Source organism: Arvicanthis niloticus, chromosome 15, assembly GCF_011762505.2.
Source record: "Arvicanthis niloticus isolate mArvNil1 chromosome 15, mArvNil1.pat.X, whole genome shotgun sequence".
NCBI classification, from domain to species: Eukaryota; Metazoa; Chordata; class Mammalia; order Rodentia; family Muridae; genus Arvicanthis; species Arvicanthis niloticus.
In genome coordinates this window covers 22,713,639-22,727,331 of record NC_047672.1, presented here as the reverse complement: position 1 = coordinate 22,727,331, position 13,693 = coordinate 22,713,639, and the positions used below count along the sequence as shown (strand labels likewise).

General features: G+C 41.4%; 1 protein-coding gene across 4 annotated transcripts; it reads right to left on the bottom strand.

Moving 5' to 3' along the window:
* Nucleotides 1-3,477: 3,477 nt before the first annotated feature.
* LOC117720658 (DBH-like monooxygenase protein 2) lies at nucleotides 3,478-12,711 on the bottom strand. Of its 4 annotated transcripts, none has more exons than XM_034519273.2 (13): nucleotides 12,377-12,710; nucleotides 11,090-11,236; nucleotides 10,439-10,600; nucleotides 10,106-10,189; nucleotides 9,142-9,309; nucleotides 8,857-8,959; nucleotides 8,518-8,684; nucleotides 7,580-7,671; nucleotides 7,241-7,337; nucleotides 7,045-7,104; nucleotides 5,524-5,654; nucleotides 4,537-4,654; nucleotides 3,478-4,243 (listed from the first exon to the last, which is right to left on the bottom strand). In XM_034519273.2, exons 1-13 carry the CDS (start codon nucleotides 12,659-12,661, stop codon nucleotides 4,001-4,003), a joined length of 1,857 nt encoding a protein of 618 aa, XP_034375164.1. In that variant the 5' UTR covers nucleotides 12,662-12,710; the 3' UTR covers nucleotides 3,478-4,000. The 4 variants fall into 4 exon arrangements, with proteins under 4 accessions (XP_034375164.1, XP_076769590.1, XP_076769593.1 ...); XM_076913476.1 differs by having other exon boundaries at nucleotides 4,105-4,243; nucleotides 4,500-4,654; nucleotides 12,377-12,711; XM_076913475.1 differs by lacking the exon at nucleotides 9,142-9,309.
* Between the last annotated feature and the right edge of the window lie 982 nt (nucleotides 12,712-13,693).

Here is a 13,693-nt window from a genome sequence, read left to right as displayed (position 1 = left end):
TGTGTAGATCAGGCTGGTCTAGAATTCATAGAAATCTCTCTGTCTCTATCTCCTATGTCTATTGTGCTTTAGCTCAGATGCTGTGCAGCACCTGGCTAAGCCCCGTTCTTTTTTTTTTAAATTTTATTTTATTGTTTTACTTAGTCACTTTACATCCTGCTCACTGTCCCCCCTGGTCACTCCTTCCCACAGTCCTTCCTCCCACACCCTCCTCTTCTCCTTTAAGCAGCTGGGGTGTGTGTGGGTATTCCCTCAATCCTGGCACTTCAAGTCTTTGAGAGACTGGGCACTTCCTCTCCCACTGAGGCCAAATAAGGCAGCCTAACTAGTAGACTATATCCTTTGTACAGGCAACAGCTTCTGAAATAACCCCTGTCCCAGTTGTTCATGACCTACATGAAGACTAAGCTACATATGAGGGGGGGAGGTCTAGGTTCAACCCATGCATGTTCTTTTGGTTCAGACTCTGAAGGCCCCAAAGGTCCAGTTTAGTTGACTCTGTTAGTCTTCCTGTTGAGTTCTAATTCCTTCTGGGACTTACAATCCTTCCTCCTATTCTTTGATAAGAATCCTCAAACTCTGTCTACTGTTTGGCTGTTGCTGTTTGTATTTGTCTGAGTCAGCTGCTGGATGGGGCCTCTCAGAGGACAACATGCTTCTGTCTGGAAGTGAAACAGAGTATCATCAATAGTGTTAGGGATTGGTGCTTGTCCATGGGATGGTTCTCAAGCAGCTTTATTCCTAATAGGCAGAAACTGGAAATAACTTACATGTCCCTCAACTAAAGAACGAATAAAGGAAAATCTGTTACATCTACACAATGGAATGCTATTCAGCTATTTAAAAAAAAGACACCATGAATTTTACAGGCAAATGGATAGACCTTGAAAATATCATCCTGAGTGAGGAAACCCAGACCCAAAAGTACATGCATGGTATGTACTCACTCATAAAATGCAAGTAGCAGGCTATACTCTACAGACCCAAAGAAACTAAACAAGAAGGAAGGCCCAAGTGAAGAAGCTTGAAACTCATTTAGAAGGAGGAATAAATCAGTCATAAGAAGTATGTGGAGAGCCAGAACTTGAGAGAGGACTATGGGAAGGGGAATGGGGGCCAAGAATCAGGTGTGAGGAAGATGGCCAGATGGCTATGAAAATGAATGAAAATCTGCAACTGACCAGGGTGAGGAGGTGGGGTCATCTCTAGGATGAGACAGAGACCTGGGATAAGAGAGAAACCCAGGAATCAATGGAGATGACATTAGCTGTGACTCATTACACTAGGGATATGGAACCTGAAGAGACAACCTCCTGCATTGAGACGGGAATCTCACTGGAGTGATAGAAACACCAACTCACTCAGAAAACTTTCAACTCAAAATTTATCCTGTCTACAAGTAATTCAGGCACAGGGGAGGGAGCAGACCCTGCCCCTTTCTTTACAGGAATAGATGTCCTTCAGTCTAACTCTGACCACAGCGGCTCACCTAGGGCTCCATTTCTTTATGTCGTGAGAGGACAGGAGAAGCTGACCTGTCATGCCAAGCTTAGGAGAACCTGAAGTGGCTTTTCCCATGGCTGTGGTTTCTGGGAAGTCTCTATAGGTTTTGTCACCCACCTCTGGACCTGGCTGTATTTAGCCTGTGTGTAACTGGGAGTTTGTTTCTTTCCCTGTGCCACCACTATGCTTTTTCCTTGGGAGAAGCCCCAACTTCTGTGTTTGGCTTTTAAATTCAGTAGGGACTTTAAAAAAAAAAAGAAAAAAGCTACCTTCCACATTATCTCTCTGTATGTTCCTGCTCCTTGACTAGGAAATTTTCTCAGTTGCTGGTCTTGTGTTGTTCTGGGGAGCTTTGGCTTTTGCCTGCTATTTATTTATTTATTTATTTATTTATTTATTTATTTATAGAGACCATGCCTATTGTCCTGCTACCCTGACTTTTTTTTGTTGTTGTTTTTTGTTTTTGTTTTTTACCTGTATCTTTTCATCTAAACACGGGTTCTAAGTAAGTTCTTACTTCATGTTGGTTCACCATTTGTTGAAGTTAGCCCCACGCTCCCAGAAATAAGACTCAGACTCAAAGTATATTTACAAATACCTTGGCCATATAGCTAGGCTCTTCTCTGACTAGATCATAACTTAAAGCAACCCATTTATTCTAATCTACATTCTGCCAAGTGGCTGGTTACCTGTGCTCAGGTAACATGCTTTTGTCTAGTCACATCTTTCTGGGCAAATCTCCTGTCTCTGACACTATCCCAGAATTCTTTCTGCCTCCCAGATGTCTCACTTCATATTTACTGCCTAAGCCATAGGCCATCACGTTTATTAATGACAAATACCACGTCTATATAAATATAAGATATTCTCTCTATAGGTTTTGAACATAAAGAGATCCTAAAACCAAAGAATTTAAAAGCCACTTCCTTAGGTCTACACTATATGTTCCGAACCTCTTGTACTGGTCAATTATACCAACAACACACACAGCATCTTTGATTTACTCTACTTGAACCTCTCTTCTTCTTCTATTAATATCTTCCTGATGTTCTGACCTGGCATAATAGATGTACTATGTTTTAGACCATTCAGTGATATTTCACATGAGGAATATAGGTTCATCACTTACACTTGATTCTTGGAATTGACCCACAAACTATAGCTATTTGAACAAAGCTAAGTTTTTATGTTAGGGAACACATGGCTATTGCCTGATCATTCCAACCAAAACAAAACTCATAATTATTTCTATAGAGCATGTCACAGATCCCCTTACTTGTACCTGCACTAAGAGAAACCCAAAATACTGCATTTTAGGTTTCCTCTGAAACCTAGAAGAAGGAGCTTACCTTAATCCCTGCCATGCTGTTGTCTTTTTGTGATATTACTAATTCTTCTAATAATCTTTCAAAAAAGTCAATCTACCTCAATGTCCTCCCCCTTGAATCACAAATCCAAGACCTTTCAGTATACCTAGATAAAATATACCACAGTAAAAATAGATTTTAAGGGCAGTGTGATTTAAAATTTCTAAACCTTAAAAGTTTCCTTATACCACATTTTCCAGATCATCAGCATCTGATTCAGTATTTCCTCAAAAGATTGCCTGCTACACTGTTGGGCAATGTAAGTGGTCTAAGGAGACATCCTAAAGAGACATGAACTTGAAAAGCCCTCTTTGATTAAGGTGGCAAGAACTGTTTATATTATTATGAAGCTTGGAAGTGGTTCTGATCAGTTCAGGAGTTGAATGTGTTGTGCTTCTGAGTGACTCACACATGGCAATACAAATTGAGGTAGGATAAACGAAGACCACCTAACAGTAGAGACTCAAGGGTAGAGAACAAGGATGGCATGTTGTGTGATATATTTGTGGCAACCAAACCCTCCTGATGCTTTAACCTGGCAATTCAAGAGGCTTCCAAGCTGCTTTTCCTGGGCCAAAGACTCAAATGAAAGAGACGGCCAAAGGAAGCAAGTTGAATTCTATTTAATGTGATACTTAAAAATTTTATCTCTATGTACACAAAATTCCTTCCTTTACCAAAAATTACCCTTTACTCTATAGTATATCTATATAGTCTACTCACATTGCTCTAAAAAAACTAGACACAAACTATCATTAGGATAGAGAAGTAATACCTTTTCCAGGGCCACACACATGCCAAGGGGTTTACAATGATCTCCCTCTGTACTCAAGCCCCATCATACTCATCGTATCAATTTGAAAAAAAGCAGAACACTAGGATTCTTGGAGAGTGGATCCACCATCTAACACTCAGACTCGATGGCAGAATTTCTCATAAAACATGTTATCCTATCAATGGTCCTGAAACCTTAAGAATGACTTGAACAGTAAATTGTGAATAAAAACCTAGAACCTGCAGTATCATGAGTTTGGTTGTGGAAAGTGGCACAAAGGAAACTTAGAGGGGTCAAATCATGGAGCTGTTTTTGTAGTTCATGATAAGGGAGTAGGTATCATGAGGAGACAGAATCACACTCCAGTCTGTAGCATTGCGAGGAACCATGAGAGGCTACCCTGCAGGAACAGGACAGCAACCATGGGCAGGTGCCTCAGAGTAGGAGTATGGGAGCCAGAGAGAGCCAGTGGTACAGCCCTGAAGCCTGCAGGGGTCTTGTCCTGAGGTTCAACTTTGCCTCCAGAAGACTCTAAGCATGATCCTCGAGGAGTTGGTATAATATCAGGAATCCAACCTGTTGTATTTTCTACTTCTTCCTGCAGGAGATGGGAAAAATTGAATAATTTCAGAACTATTGCTACCATCGTTTCATTTCTCAAAACCTTGCTCTGCCACCCCACCCTTACAAGCTAACTGGGAGGCTGCAACAACCTCTACAATGCAAGAGAGCAACAGCTTGCCTTTCTGCTTCCTGTGATTCCCTCTCCCAATTCACCCTTCCTATCTTTGCTATTTGCTACCATCATCTTTTGTCTGTCCTTTTGTCTGTCCTTGCCTTGCCCAATACCATGCCTCAGCCTTGCAGGGTGGCTTCTACTGTAACACGCACATCAATGGTCTTGATCAATACTGTCTGCTGGGACTCCTTGCAGGCTTTCTCAGCTTTCTTAATGTTCTCTGGCGTCCACTCAACATTATTCAGGACCATCAGGTTCTCCATGGGATTCCTGTGGATAGTAGGGTTAAGGCAGGGACATGGCAATAATCAGTGTTGACTTACAGCACAGACAAAATATGTTGAAGAACACCTTCATCTTTGCTTCCACACTAATATAGCCTTCTGCACTAGTACAAGTCACATGAAATGTTGTCGAACTAGATGGAAATTCTTAGTGAATTTGATAAGAAAAAAGTATCAGAGAGAACTTAGGACATTGAGAAAAGGATGCTCTATAAGGACATAGGTACCATAGGGTCTGAGAGGTGGTTGGATTAGCTTCTGTAAATCTGCAATTAGATGTGGTGGTAAACACCTTTAATCCCAGAATTTAGGAGGCAGTGGCCTGTGGATCTCTGTGAGTTTGAGGTCTACAGAGTGAATTCCAGGACAACCAGGGCTACAGAGCAAGAAATCCCCTCTTAAAAGAAAGAAAGAAGGAAGGAAATTAAGTAAGTAAGTAAGTAAGTAAGTAAGTCAGTCAGTAAGAAAGGAAGGAAGAAAGAAAGAAGGAAAGTCTTCAATTGCCCTGAAATTGTATGTATGTATGTTAAGAAAGATGTTTCCAGCATTTTATTAGAGTCACGCAGGAGTGGGCACTTACTTACAGGCTGTGACATAAATGCAAACAAATTTTTTAGTGAAGCCTGAAACATAGGATTTTATGCACAAGGGATCTGACTTTCAAGGCTCTGTTGTCATCTGCATCTCTGAATGCCCTTACTGATATAGATACTTTCATGCAAAACTTCTGTTTTCAGAGCTTTTTGAATCAGCACTGAATGGAGCAAGGGTGGAAATGGCAGGGTGTGATTAGGCCACCCAGTGACAAGATCCCTACCCATGCTCTTGTGGGCTTTTGCTGTTAGACTGACTCACTCTGATGCTTCTTCTCCCAGCTCATTGGTCACATAGATGATATCAGGGTATCCCATGCAACTGGAGATGTTAATTCTGGGATAGTAGAAGATGAAGATGAGGCACATCTCATTAATGGTGCTGGCACCACCCTGGAGAAGGCAAGAGAGGGAGAGACAAGTACACAAAAGCATGCAGAGAGGGAAAAGGCAAACAACAAACTGTGAAAGTTGTCACTCTTCCAGAGAGCTTTTTTGTCTTCCCATAAAGTCCAGCTCACCACACCTTACCAGATCCCTTTCTTTCTCTTCCTCTGTTTTCAGTCATTGACCAAGTATTGATATTATTTTAAAGAATTATTCTTTAGAATATTCTTCATATTTTTTCTTATTCTTTACACATCCATTGCTACCCTCTGATGTGGGTGAGACTCCCTACTTTATCAGTGTCAGCCACGCCCCCTGCTTTATTACATTCTCTTCTCCCTACAGCTGCTGATCATTTGTTTATAATATAATGTGTATATGTGTGTGATAATTTATTCTGAGACAAATTATTTGATTACCTACAAGAAACCCTAGCCTATCTATTTCCCTCTATTATTGAGCTGAGAAATACAATTTGACAGTTAGGCCCTGCTGCCTAACAGTTGTAGGTAGGACATCATCTTCTTTGCTTTGAGAATGCTTCCTAGACACAAATCCCTCAACTTAATCCCATTACTTTCTATGTTTTCCTTCATTCCTTAATCCCACCCGAGCTCATTGTTCTTCCTATACAATCAAAGTATTCACTGCTTATGGGTGGCTTTGTCATTTCTGTCCTTCTCCAGAGCCCGGTATTATTATGTGTCTAGAACCAGACACACTTACTGATACCACATGAGGCATGTGTTGTCTTATGATTCCTGAAATAGCCCTAAACTATAATCCCTGTTTTTTTCATTTTGATGTCTTCTTCCTTGGTTTTACAATAAAATATGGCTGTGTTTTCTTCCTTGAAAGTGTGCAATCCTTTCTGAAGCACTGAATTGGTTCCTATATAAAATTGTTGGATTCTTTGTAATCATGGTAGCAATAGTTAGCTCTAAGTGAGCATCTACTGTAAGGAAGGTGATGGTTCCATTGTTCTATATGTGGTAACCAATTATTTTAATAATCTTATGAGATAGTAGTATTGTTCCTTTCTTATGAATTTAGAATGAAGACAAAATTTTGAATACTGTGCCTAGGTAATAAAGCTACTAAATGATTATGCTGGCATTCCAAACCAGGGCTGTTATGACTCCAAGTTCATTGATGGTGTTGGGAAGTTGAGAGATAGAGATGCCATAACACATCATCTTATGGTCTTACTGGGTCACCAACAGGAAGAGTACAGACTTTCTATCTTAGATGCAAGGAATTATAAGAATATAAAAAGCCTCGTGGAAGAGAGGAAAATATAAGCTGGAAGAATCAGAGTTATTAGACAGTTAAATCCAGGATACAGCTTTCTTCAAGGTCTTAAGTCATTGCTACTGCTGTGGTGAAAGACACTTACAAAAGTCATGAAGTCACGATCCAGCGTCTGGTAATGACATTCTATTAGCAACTCATCCCCCTATGCACAATGAAACATGAGAGCAGAGAGTAAGTCAGAGAGAAACTGCTATAGTCTTAGAACTGTCTGGGCTAATAAGCCACAGTCTCCTTGCTCTCCCCCTCGCTGCAGCCATTACCCATCCTCAGGATCCTACCGGCTTAATCACTACAGGATGAGGTAAGTCTCGAGACTCTTGCAGATTGAAATCATAGGAGAAATCTTTACATACTACTTGGAGTTGGGTTCCATTTCTAGAGGGAGAGAAGAGCAGAAAGACAGACATTAGAAGATGAAGCAGAGAAGGCCAGACCAATAAAGATGCAGTATGTAGCCTTATTCAGGGAATGCAAATGAAATAAAACTAAAAGATTCTACTTTCACAGTCTATTCCTCTCTCTCTCTAGTTTAGCTTCTTCTTAACCAGGGATAACATCATGCAGAAGCAGTAACTATTCCTATACACAGAAGGGAAAAGTTCAAGGTTTTTAATTACCTGTATTGCACAGCTTGCAGTGACCGCCCAGCTAAGTGGGTATGGAGCAGGCAGGCTGAAACATATATGTCAGCTACTGGAGCCCCATTCATCTGTAACAAGAAGGCATCCCAGAATGGTCAAGAGCTTAAGCTTTATGTTTCCTCCATTGATGCCTGATAGCATCCTTTTCTTGGTCTCGTTAAAAATTGCTCTCTTAATTTTTTTGTGTTTAGATTTCACTGGGTTTGTTCTTTGACAATTTCACGCACTGAGTGTATTCTGGTAACCATTCCACTCCCTCTAATCTCTCTGCTAAGCCTATTACCTACCCTTGTCCATACAAGCCTCCTCCCCATATTCACAACTTTGCTATTGTTTTATATTGGTTTATTTTGGCACTCACTGAGTTTAAACTGGATCACCTGTGTGACCATGGGTTTGGAACTATCTGATGGGATCATTGGTGAATGGACAATGATTACAATGATTACCTTTTCTCCTCCAACTCATCAGTAGCCAATACTTTAGCATGGAAAGGCCCCTTCTTGATCCATGACTGAGAGTTGACAGGACCAGTCTTGGATTGGCTTAATACAGGCAGCCACAGCTACTATGAAGTCATGTCTACATTGGCTATGCCATGCGATACCAAGAAGACAGCATTTCCAGCCCTCCTCCCTTCTTCCTGACCATTATATTCTGTTCTCTGTTTTCCCAGATGGATGTTTCCACTCACTGAATTTCCACTGAACCATCCTGTCCCACTTTTCACTGAAGTTCTTTGCCCCTAAAGCCCTGACACATTTCTCTCTTGCAGAATGTGTGCTTGCCACTTTTCTGAGCACCAGGCTTTAGTCGTTTTTCAAATCTGTGGCTCAGGCTTCTGAGTTTCAGAATTAGACCAGAACTCTGATGGAGAACAAGAAACCCAGAGAATACATGTGTCTCAGCTTCACCTCTTCAAACTTGTCTGTCTTGCATAACCCATAGGACAAGAAAGCCTCAGCACCCGGGGGTATGAAGTGAATAGGGAAAACTGAGATGCCCAGCTGGAGAACTCCCATATCATATTTGCGAAGGTGCGAGGTGTAGTACAGCCGCATCCCTGAGGTATCACGGATACCTAGAGTAAAAAGAAATACTCTTCTTAGAGGGTGGGAGTGGCTCACAATGTTCAGGAAAGCTAGAATGGGCTCTGACTAACAGAATCTAGCATGTATGCCACATGTCTCCCACATCCAGAGGAACCAGGTGCTTCCACCAGCTGCCCTCTCACAAGTCCTTTGGAGACTCACCAGGAAGGTTCTGAAAATTGCTGTAGTGAATTTCCAGTCGGATCCACTGAGGGTCAAAGGGGGTTCCAATAGAGATGCCTACATCATCTGGAAACTGGTAACTCTGGAGATTGGAAAGTATGGCAGTGATGTGAGAGATGAGAGACAAGATGCTTGGATCTGAGCTCTGGCTCTGACCTGGTTTTCTAACCTTTCAGAACTTCTATGCCCCCCAGGTCTTCCATTAGCCCATTGCCTAACAGCATGCACCCCTTTGTCACAAAATGCCTCCATCTCAGAACTCACAAGGCCCCCGACAGCCCAGCCTGCGATGACATGGGAGCAGAGGGAGAAGGAAGGGTCTGATCCATAACATTCACCGATGCCTGTGGGGAGCACACTAGAATTGCCACATGCATACACAAGAACGTGATGCACCATCGTCTCATTTCGTTCCACCAATATAGGTTCAAACTGGACACAGAAAGGAGGGTAGATGATAGTTAAGATCATGTGTCATAGCCTTAATATCCAGTCCTTCCTGCCTCCCAAAGCTATGCCATTCTCTACTTTTCTGAGTTTGCCCTCATCTGTTTCTCTCCCTGAAACCTACCACCTTCCCTAAACTCTACTAGGTTCATCTCTTAAACACACTTCAACACCCCATCTCTTTAAATACATTTCTTGGGAGCACAGCTCACAGTTCTCAGTCACCAGGGAACTTCCAATGACTCTGCCTTTAGTGACCTCAGTCAGTTCACAATTTGCATATATGTATCCACATTCCTTTGAAATCTATCTTTTAAATGCCCCCCACCCTTATATCTTAGAACTAGTAAAATTATATTTTTGTACTTGGCTTAAATAACAGTTAAAAAATGGAAGTCTAATTTTGAGTTCACTCTGACTTGATTTTCTTACTGGCTGACAGTGCATGGCCACGTCTTTCTTGCTTTTACTAGCTCCCTTGCTAAAAGGGAACAATTCTGGAATCATGATGGAACTTGAAATTATTATTTTCAAAAACATACTAATTCCTATCTTCTGTCAAAATAACCTCCACTTGCATAAAATAATTTGATAGTTAGAGTTCTGGCCCCAGGAAATTATGTGGCTTCCAATCCTACAAAACTCCACCTGGCCCTACCCTACATTTCCTTCCGTGTTATCTCCTCACAGCAACCTTTTCAATCTCCAGACTCTAACATGCCCATTGCTTTGCTATAGTGCCTTCCCTACTTTGGCAGACTTTTTCTCTTGGTTCATGTACCTTGTAGATGTGATGCTTTTTGCTGACAATAGGAAGTGGGAGAAAGGTACAGGCATATGTAGTATCATCCTCTGGAATGAGGAACTGGGAAAAGATGAAAAAAAAGCTGAGTGGAATGGGAATGAGAATGAGAGTTCCTCAAAAGCAGGGAGGTAGACAGATTAGGGAGCAGGGATCATCTTAGGTCTACATTGGACTTTTTACAAGGTCAAGGGGACTCATAGTAATTTTACTCTAAGGAATGTATAGGTATTGGGTGCAAGATGAAACATCTGGGGTGAATGGGGAGATGGTAACAGGTGGAGGCAGAGAGATGGTATGATGTGATCTTACATTACTGATCTTCAAGTCATGGATGATGGTGTCTTCAGGGGCATCTTGATCATCATATTGCAGTATTTGAAGCAAGAAGATGGACTTGACAAAAGTATGCTCCCGGCTCATCTTTGGTATGTCATCCAGGCCATAGGCAGCCAGGACCCTCATGGTATCACTCTATGGGTACCACCACAAACATTGAAGGCCTGACATTCACCAGCACTTTACATTTATCTACATTCAGTTTCTTATATGTGTCACTCATCTATACAGTGGAATGAAAATAACTTGATACAAGATTAGTGTGGCTTTAGTTCTACCTCTGAGGATAACTCATTTGCCGTACTTAACCCTTTCCCATTCGTTTTCTCTACACCTGCAGAATAAGGATGAACCAAATTTGAACTCCAGACACTGATATTCAATGGAATTGGTTAGAGTCCTTTAATAGGGGAAAAATAAAACAAGCAGGCACTTAGTTATTGGATGAGACCGTGCCAAGGAGTCATTGCAAATTTTAAGAGGTGATACAACTGGACAGAACTCAAGAAGACTAAAGGATAAAAATCCCATGAATTATGACTGGATGCCTGACTTGGGAAGATAGTCATATCTTCCCAAGAGAAGCTGATTGTGGCTAAATATTTTTTCTTTTCCTTATCTTACCGTAATGTCGTGATCGTGTGGATCACAGGATCTGAAGGGCCTGGAAAAGCGCATGGTAGTGGAGGATGAATCTTCTGTGAGCTTTAGCAGTTCAGCATCCTGGCTCCCATCCTGTTCTAGAGTGTCTTCATCCAGAAGGTGCTGATCCTGGGGTCCAGTGATCATTAAGAAGTAAGAACCAGGATCCCAAACAATTAAGCTTTGGGACAGCAGGTATATGCTAAAATGGCAGAAGCCAGCTACCTACATTGCACAAATGGATGTGTTCCTGAGACAGACATATCTGTTGGAGATTTACCATCTGGCTTTATTATTTTCACTTCAAATGTTAGCTTCATAAGTTCTAGTAATCCACTGAAATCTATAGAAAAACTCATTCTCTGAACTATCTGTACATTCTTTCTCGTGATGCTTTGATTATACATTTTTGTGTGCTGTGATGAGCATAGCACTATATAAGTGCAGTGCAGAGCTGTGATTGTGAATTTAGAATGTTTGCATCCGTGGAGACAAATGAACTTCTATTTCATTTGTAAAAGGCAGGTTACAGTAGTGGTTCTCAACCTGTGGGCCATGACCCCTTTGTAGTATCAAAGGACACTTTCACAAGGGTTGCATTTCAGATATCCCAGATATGAGATATTTATATTACAATTCATAATAATAGCAAAATTGCAGTTATGAAATAGCAACAAAAATAATTCTGTGTTTGGGTGTCTCCAAAATAATTCTGTGTTTGGGAAGTATGTTAAAGGGTCATAGCATTAGAAAGGTTGGGAACAAATGGATTATAGTAATCCCTCTCAGTGATGCTATGAGATTTAAAACGAAAAGAATTTGGAACAAAAGCATATATCAATTATGTTTCTTTTGCTGGCATTGCTGTTATTAGACAATTTCATACTGAAGCCTACCTAAGTGAGTGTAAAGGACATTGGAGACAAAGACTGTTCTAATAACTGAATTTATTCAGTGACCTCCATTTACTCTGCTTCTAGAAAGTAAGTTGTATTAGACTCTTACAGTATAAAATGTCTTCTCTCTTAAAAGTCTGACAGACAAGAGGCCTAGAAGACATAGACTGGAGTGCCAGAACATCTTTGTAGGGAGAAACCTGCAATCAACAGGAGTTCAGTGTGCATGGCTGAGCTTGCAGAAGAAAAATTCTTTTCTAGACACAAGGCCATCCTCAACCCAGTGAAAGAGCTCTTCCGTGGGTTGGAGGTTGAAGACTATGGACATGAAGCCATCTTCAACTCAACACAAGTTGCTCATCCCTAGACTTACCGAAAAGTAGACGTTGCCATTGGGTAGAACTCCTCCAACTACCAGATCACTTCCCACAAAGGTGTACCGATCTGTGATGCCCAGGCCAATCCATCCAGTCGTTTGGACTTGGAGCTCAAATGTGATTATCTCAGACTCATAATCAAAGTCCCAGCGCAGGAAAACAGCATGGGAAGGATCTAGGAACCTGGAATAACGAAGGGGAGATGTAGGACCCAAGCGCTTGCCTTGGGAAAAGGCTGCCAGGACCAAAAGTAAGAAAAGCCTGAAGAGAACACAGGCCATGGCTCCTGGGGCCCAGAACAGCTTTCCTGCAGATGGATACTCAAGAGTTCTGGACTTATATGTATCTATACTTGTGCCAGGCACAGTGCCATGGGGGGAGGGCCAGGTTGGTATTCTTCTGATCTGATTATCCACTGTGTACAGAGCGGTGCCACTTACATAACTTGAGCCAGAAGTGTCTAGAGAGGACACAGAGTAGGATTATCTCACTTGAATTCAAGACCTAATGTGAGAAGAGTCATGCAGTTTTCCATAGCAACTCTATGACAGGGTCATGCCTGATGCAAACCTGTAGAGTCAAGGAGGTTCTCAGTTTTCCCACGCTCCTCTATTCTTCCATATCTACCTTATCTCTGTAATATCCTTAGCAAATAACATTTCTCTGGAATACACACTTCCCCACCCCAGTTTTGTGGTCTTTCACCATGTGTAGAATGGAGTCAGTGGAGCGTAAACATATCCTTTTGACTTCCTGGTACAGCAGAGGAGAGAGGTGTTAAGGGGAAAGACTATAATATAATTTCAGTCTCCTGCATGAACCTGTGTTTCTAATTCCAGGAAGAACATTTAGAGATAAAAGACTTCTAGAAAGGTGGGCAAATCTGGACAACTTTGATTTTTAGCAATTCATACAGAGGAGAGGACGTGGAGGGAAGAAGAAGGGGGAAAATGAGAAACAGATGTGAATTTGCCTGTTGGGACAGTTTATACTTCACTCTTCAGTACTGGAAACATGAGTGGCTTTAAAAAAAAAAAGTCACAGTTCAGTTATTCCCCTCTCCAGGTTTAGCAAGTTTTTCACATTCAAGTGCCTTGGTATTATGCAAACAACTAAAGCCCAAAAGGAATATTTGAATACTAGATCACAATAAAACTAATTGCATGACAATTCCAGCTCATTTAATTTTTAGATCAGTAAGTGGGGGCAGGAAGGAGAAACATCAGTAGTGTGTGGTCACACACCCCTTCAGCGGTGGAGTTCAATGACAGACTACAAGGAAGCCTGTCTCATCTTCTCACTTTGTAGTACTT

What these genes read in the sequence shown, in the direction of transcription:
- LOC117720658 (XM_034519273.2), bottom strand. Translation starts at nt 12,661, where the DNA reads ATGGCCTGTGTTCTCTTCAGGCTTTTCTTACTTTTGGTCCTGGCAGCC. An exon ending in CTGCAAGCTGTGCAATACAG is followed by an intron (nt 7,338 to 7,579) that starts GTAATTAAAAAC and finishes CTCTCCCTCTAG; the next exon opens with AAATGGAACCCAACTCCAAG. An exon ending in TATTGATCAAGACCATTGAT is followed by an intron (nt 4,244 to 4,536) that starts GTGCGTGTTACA and finishes CATCTCCTGCAG; the next exon opens with GAAGAAGTAGAAAATACAAC.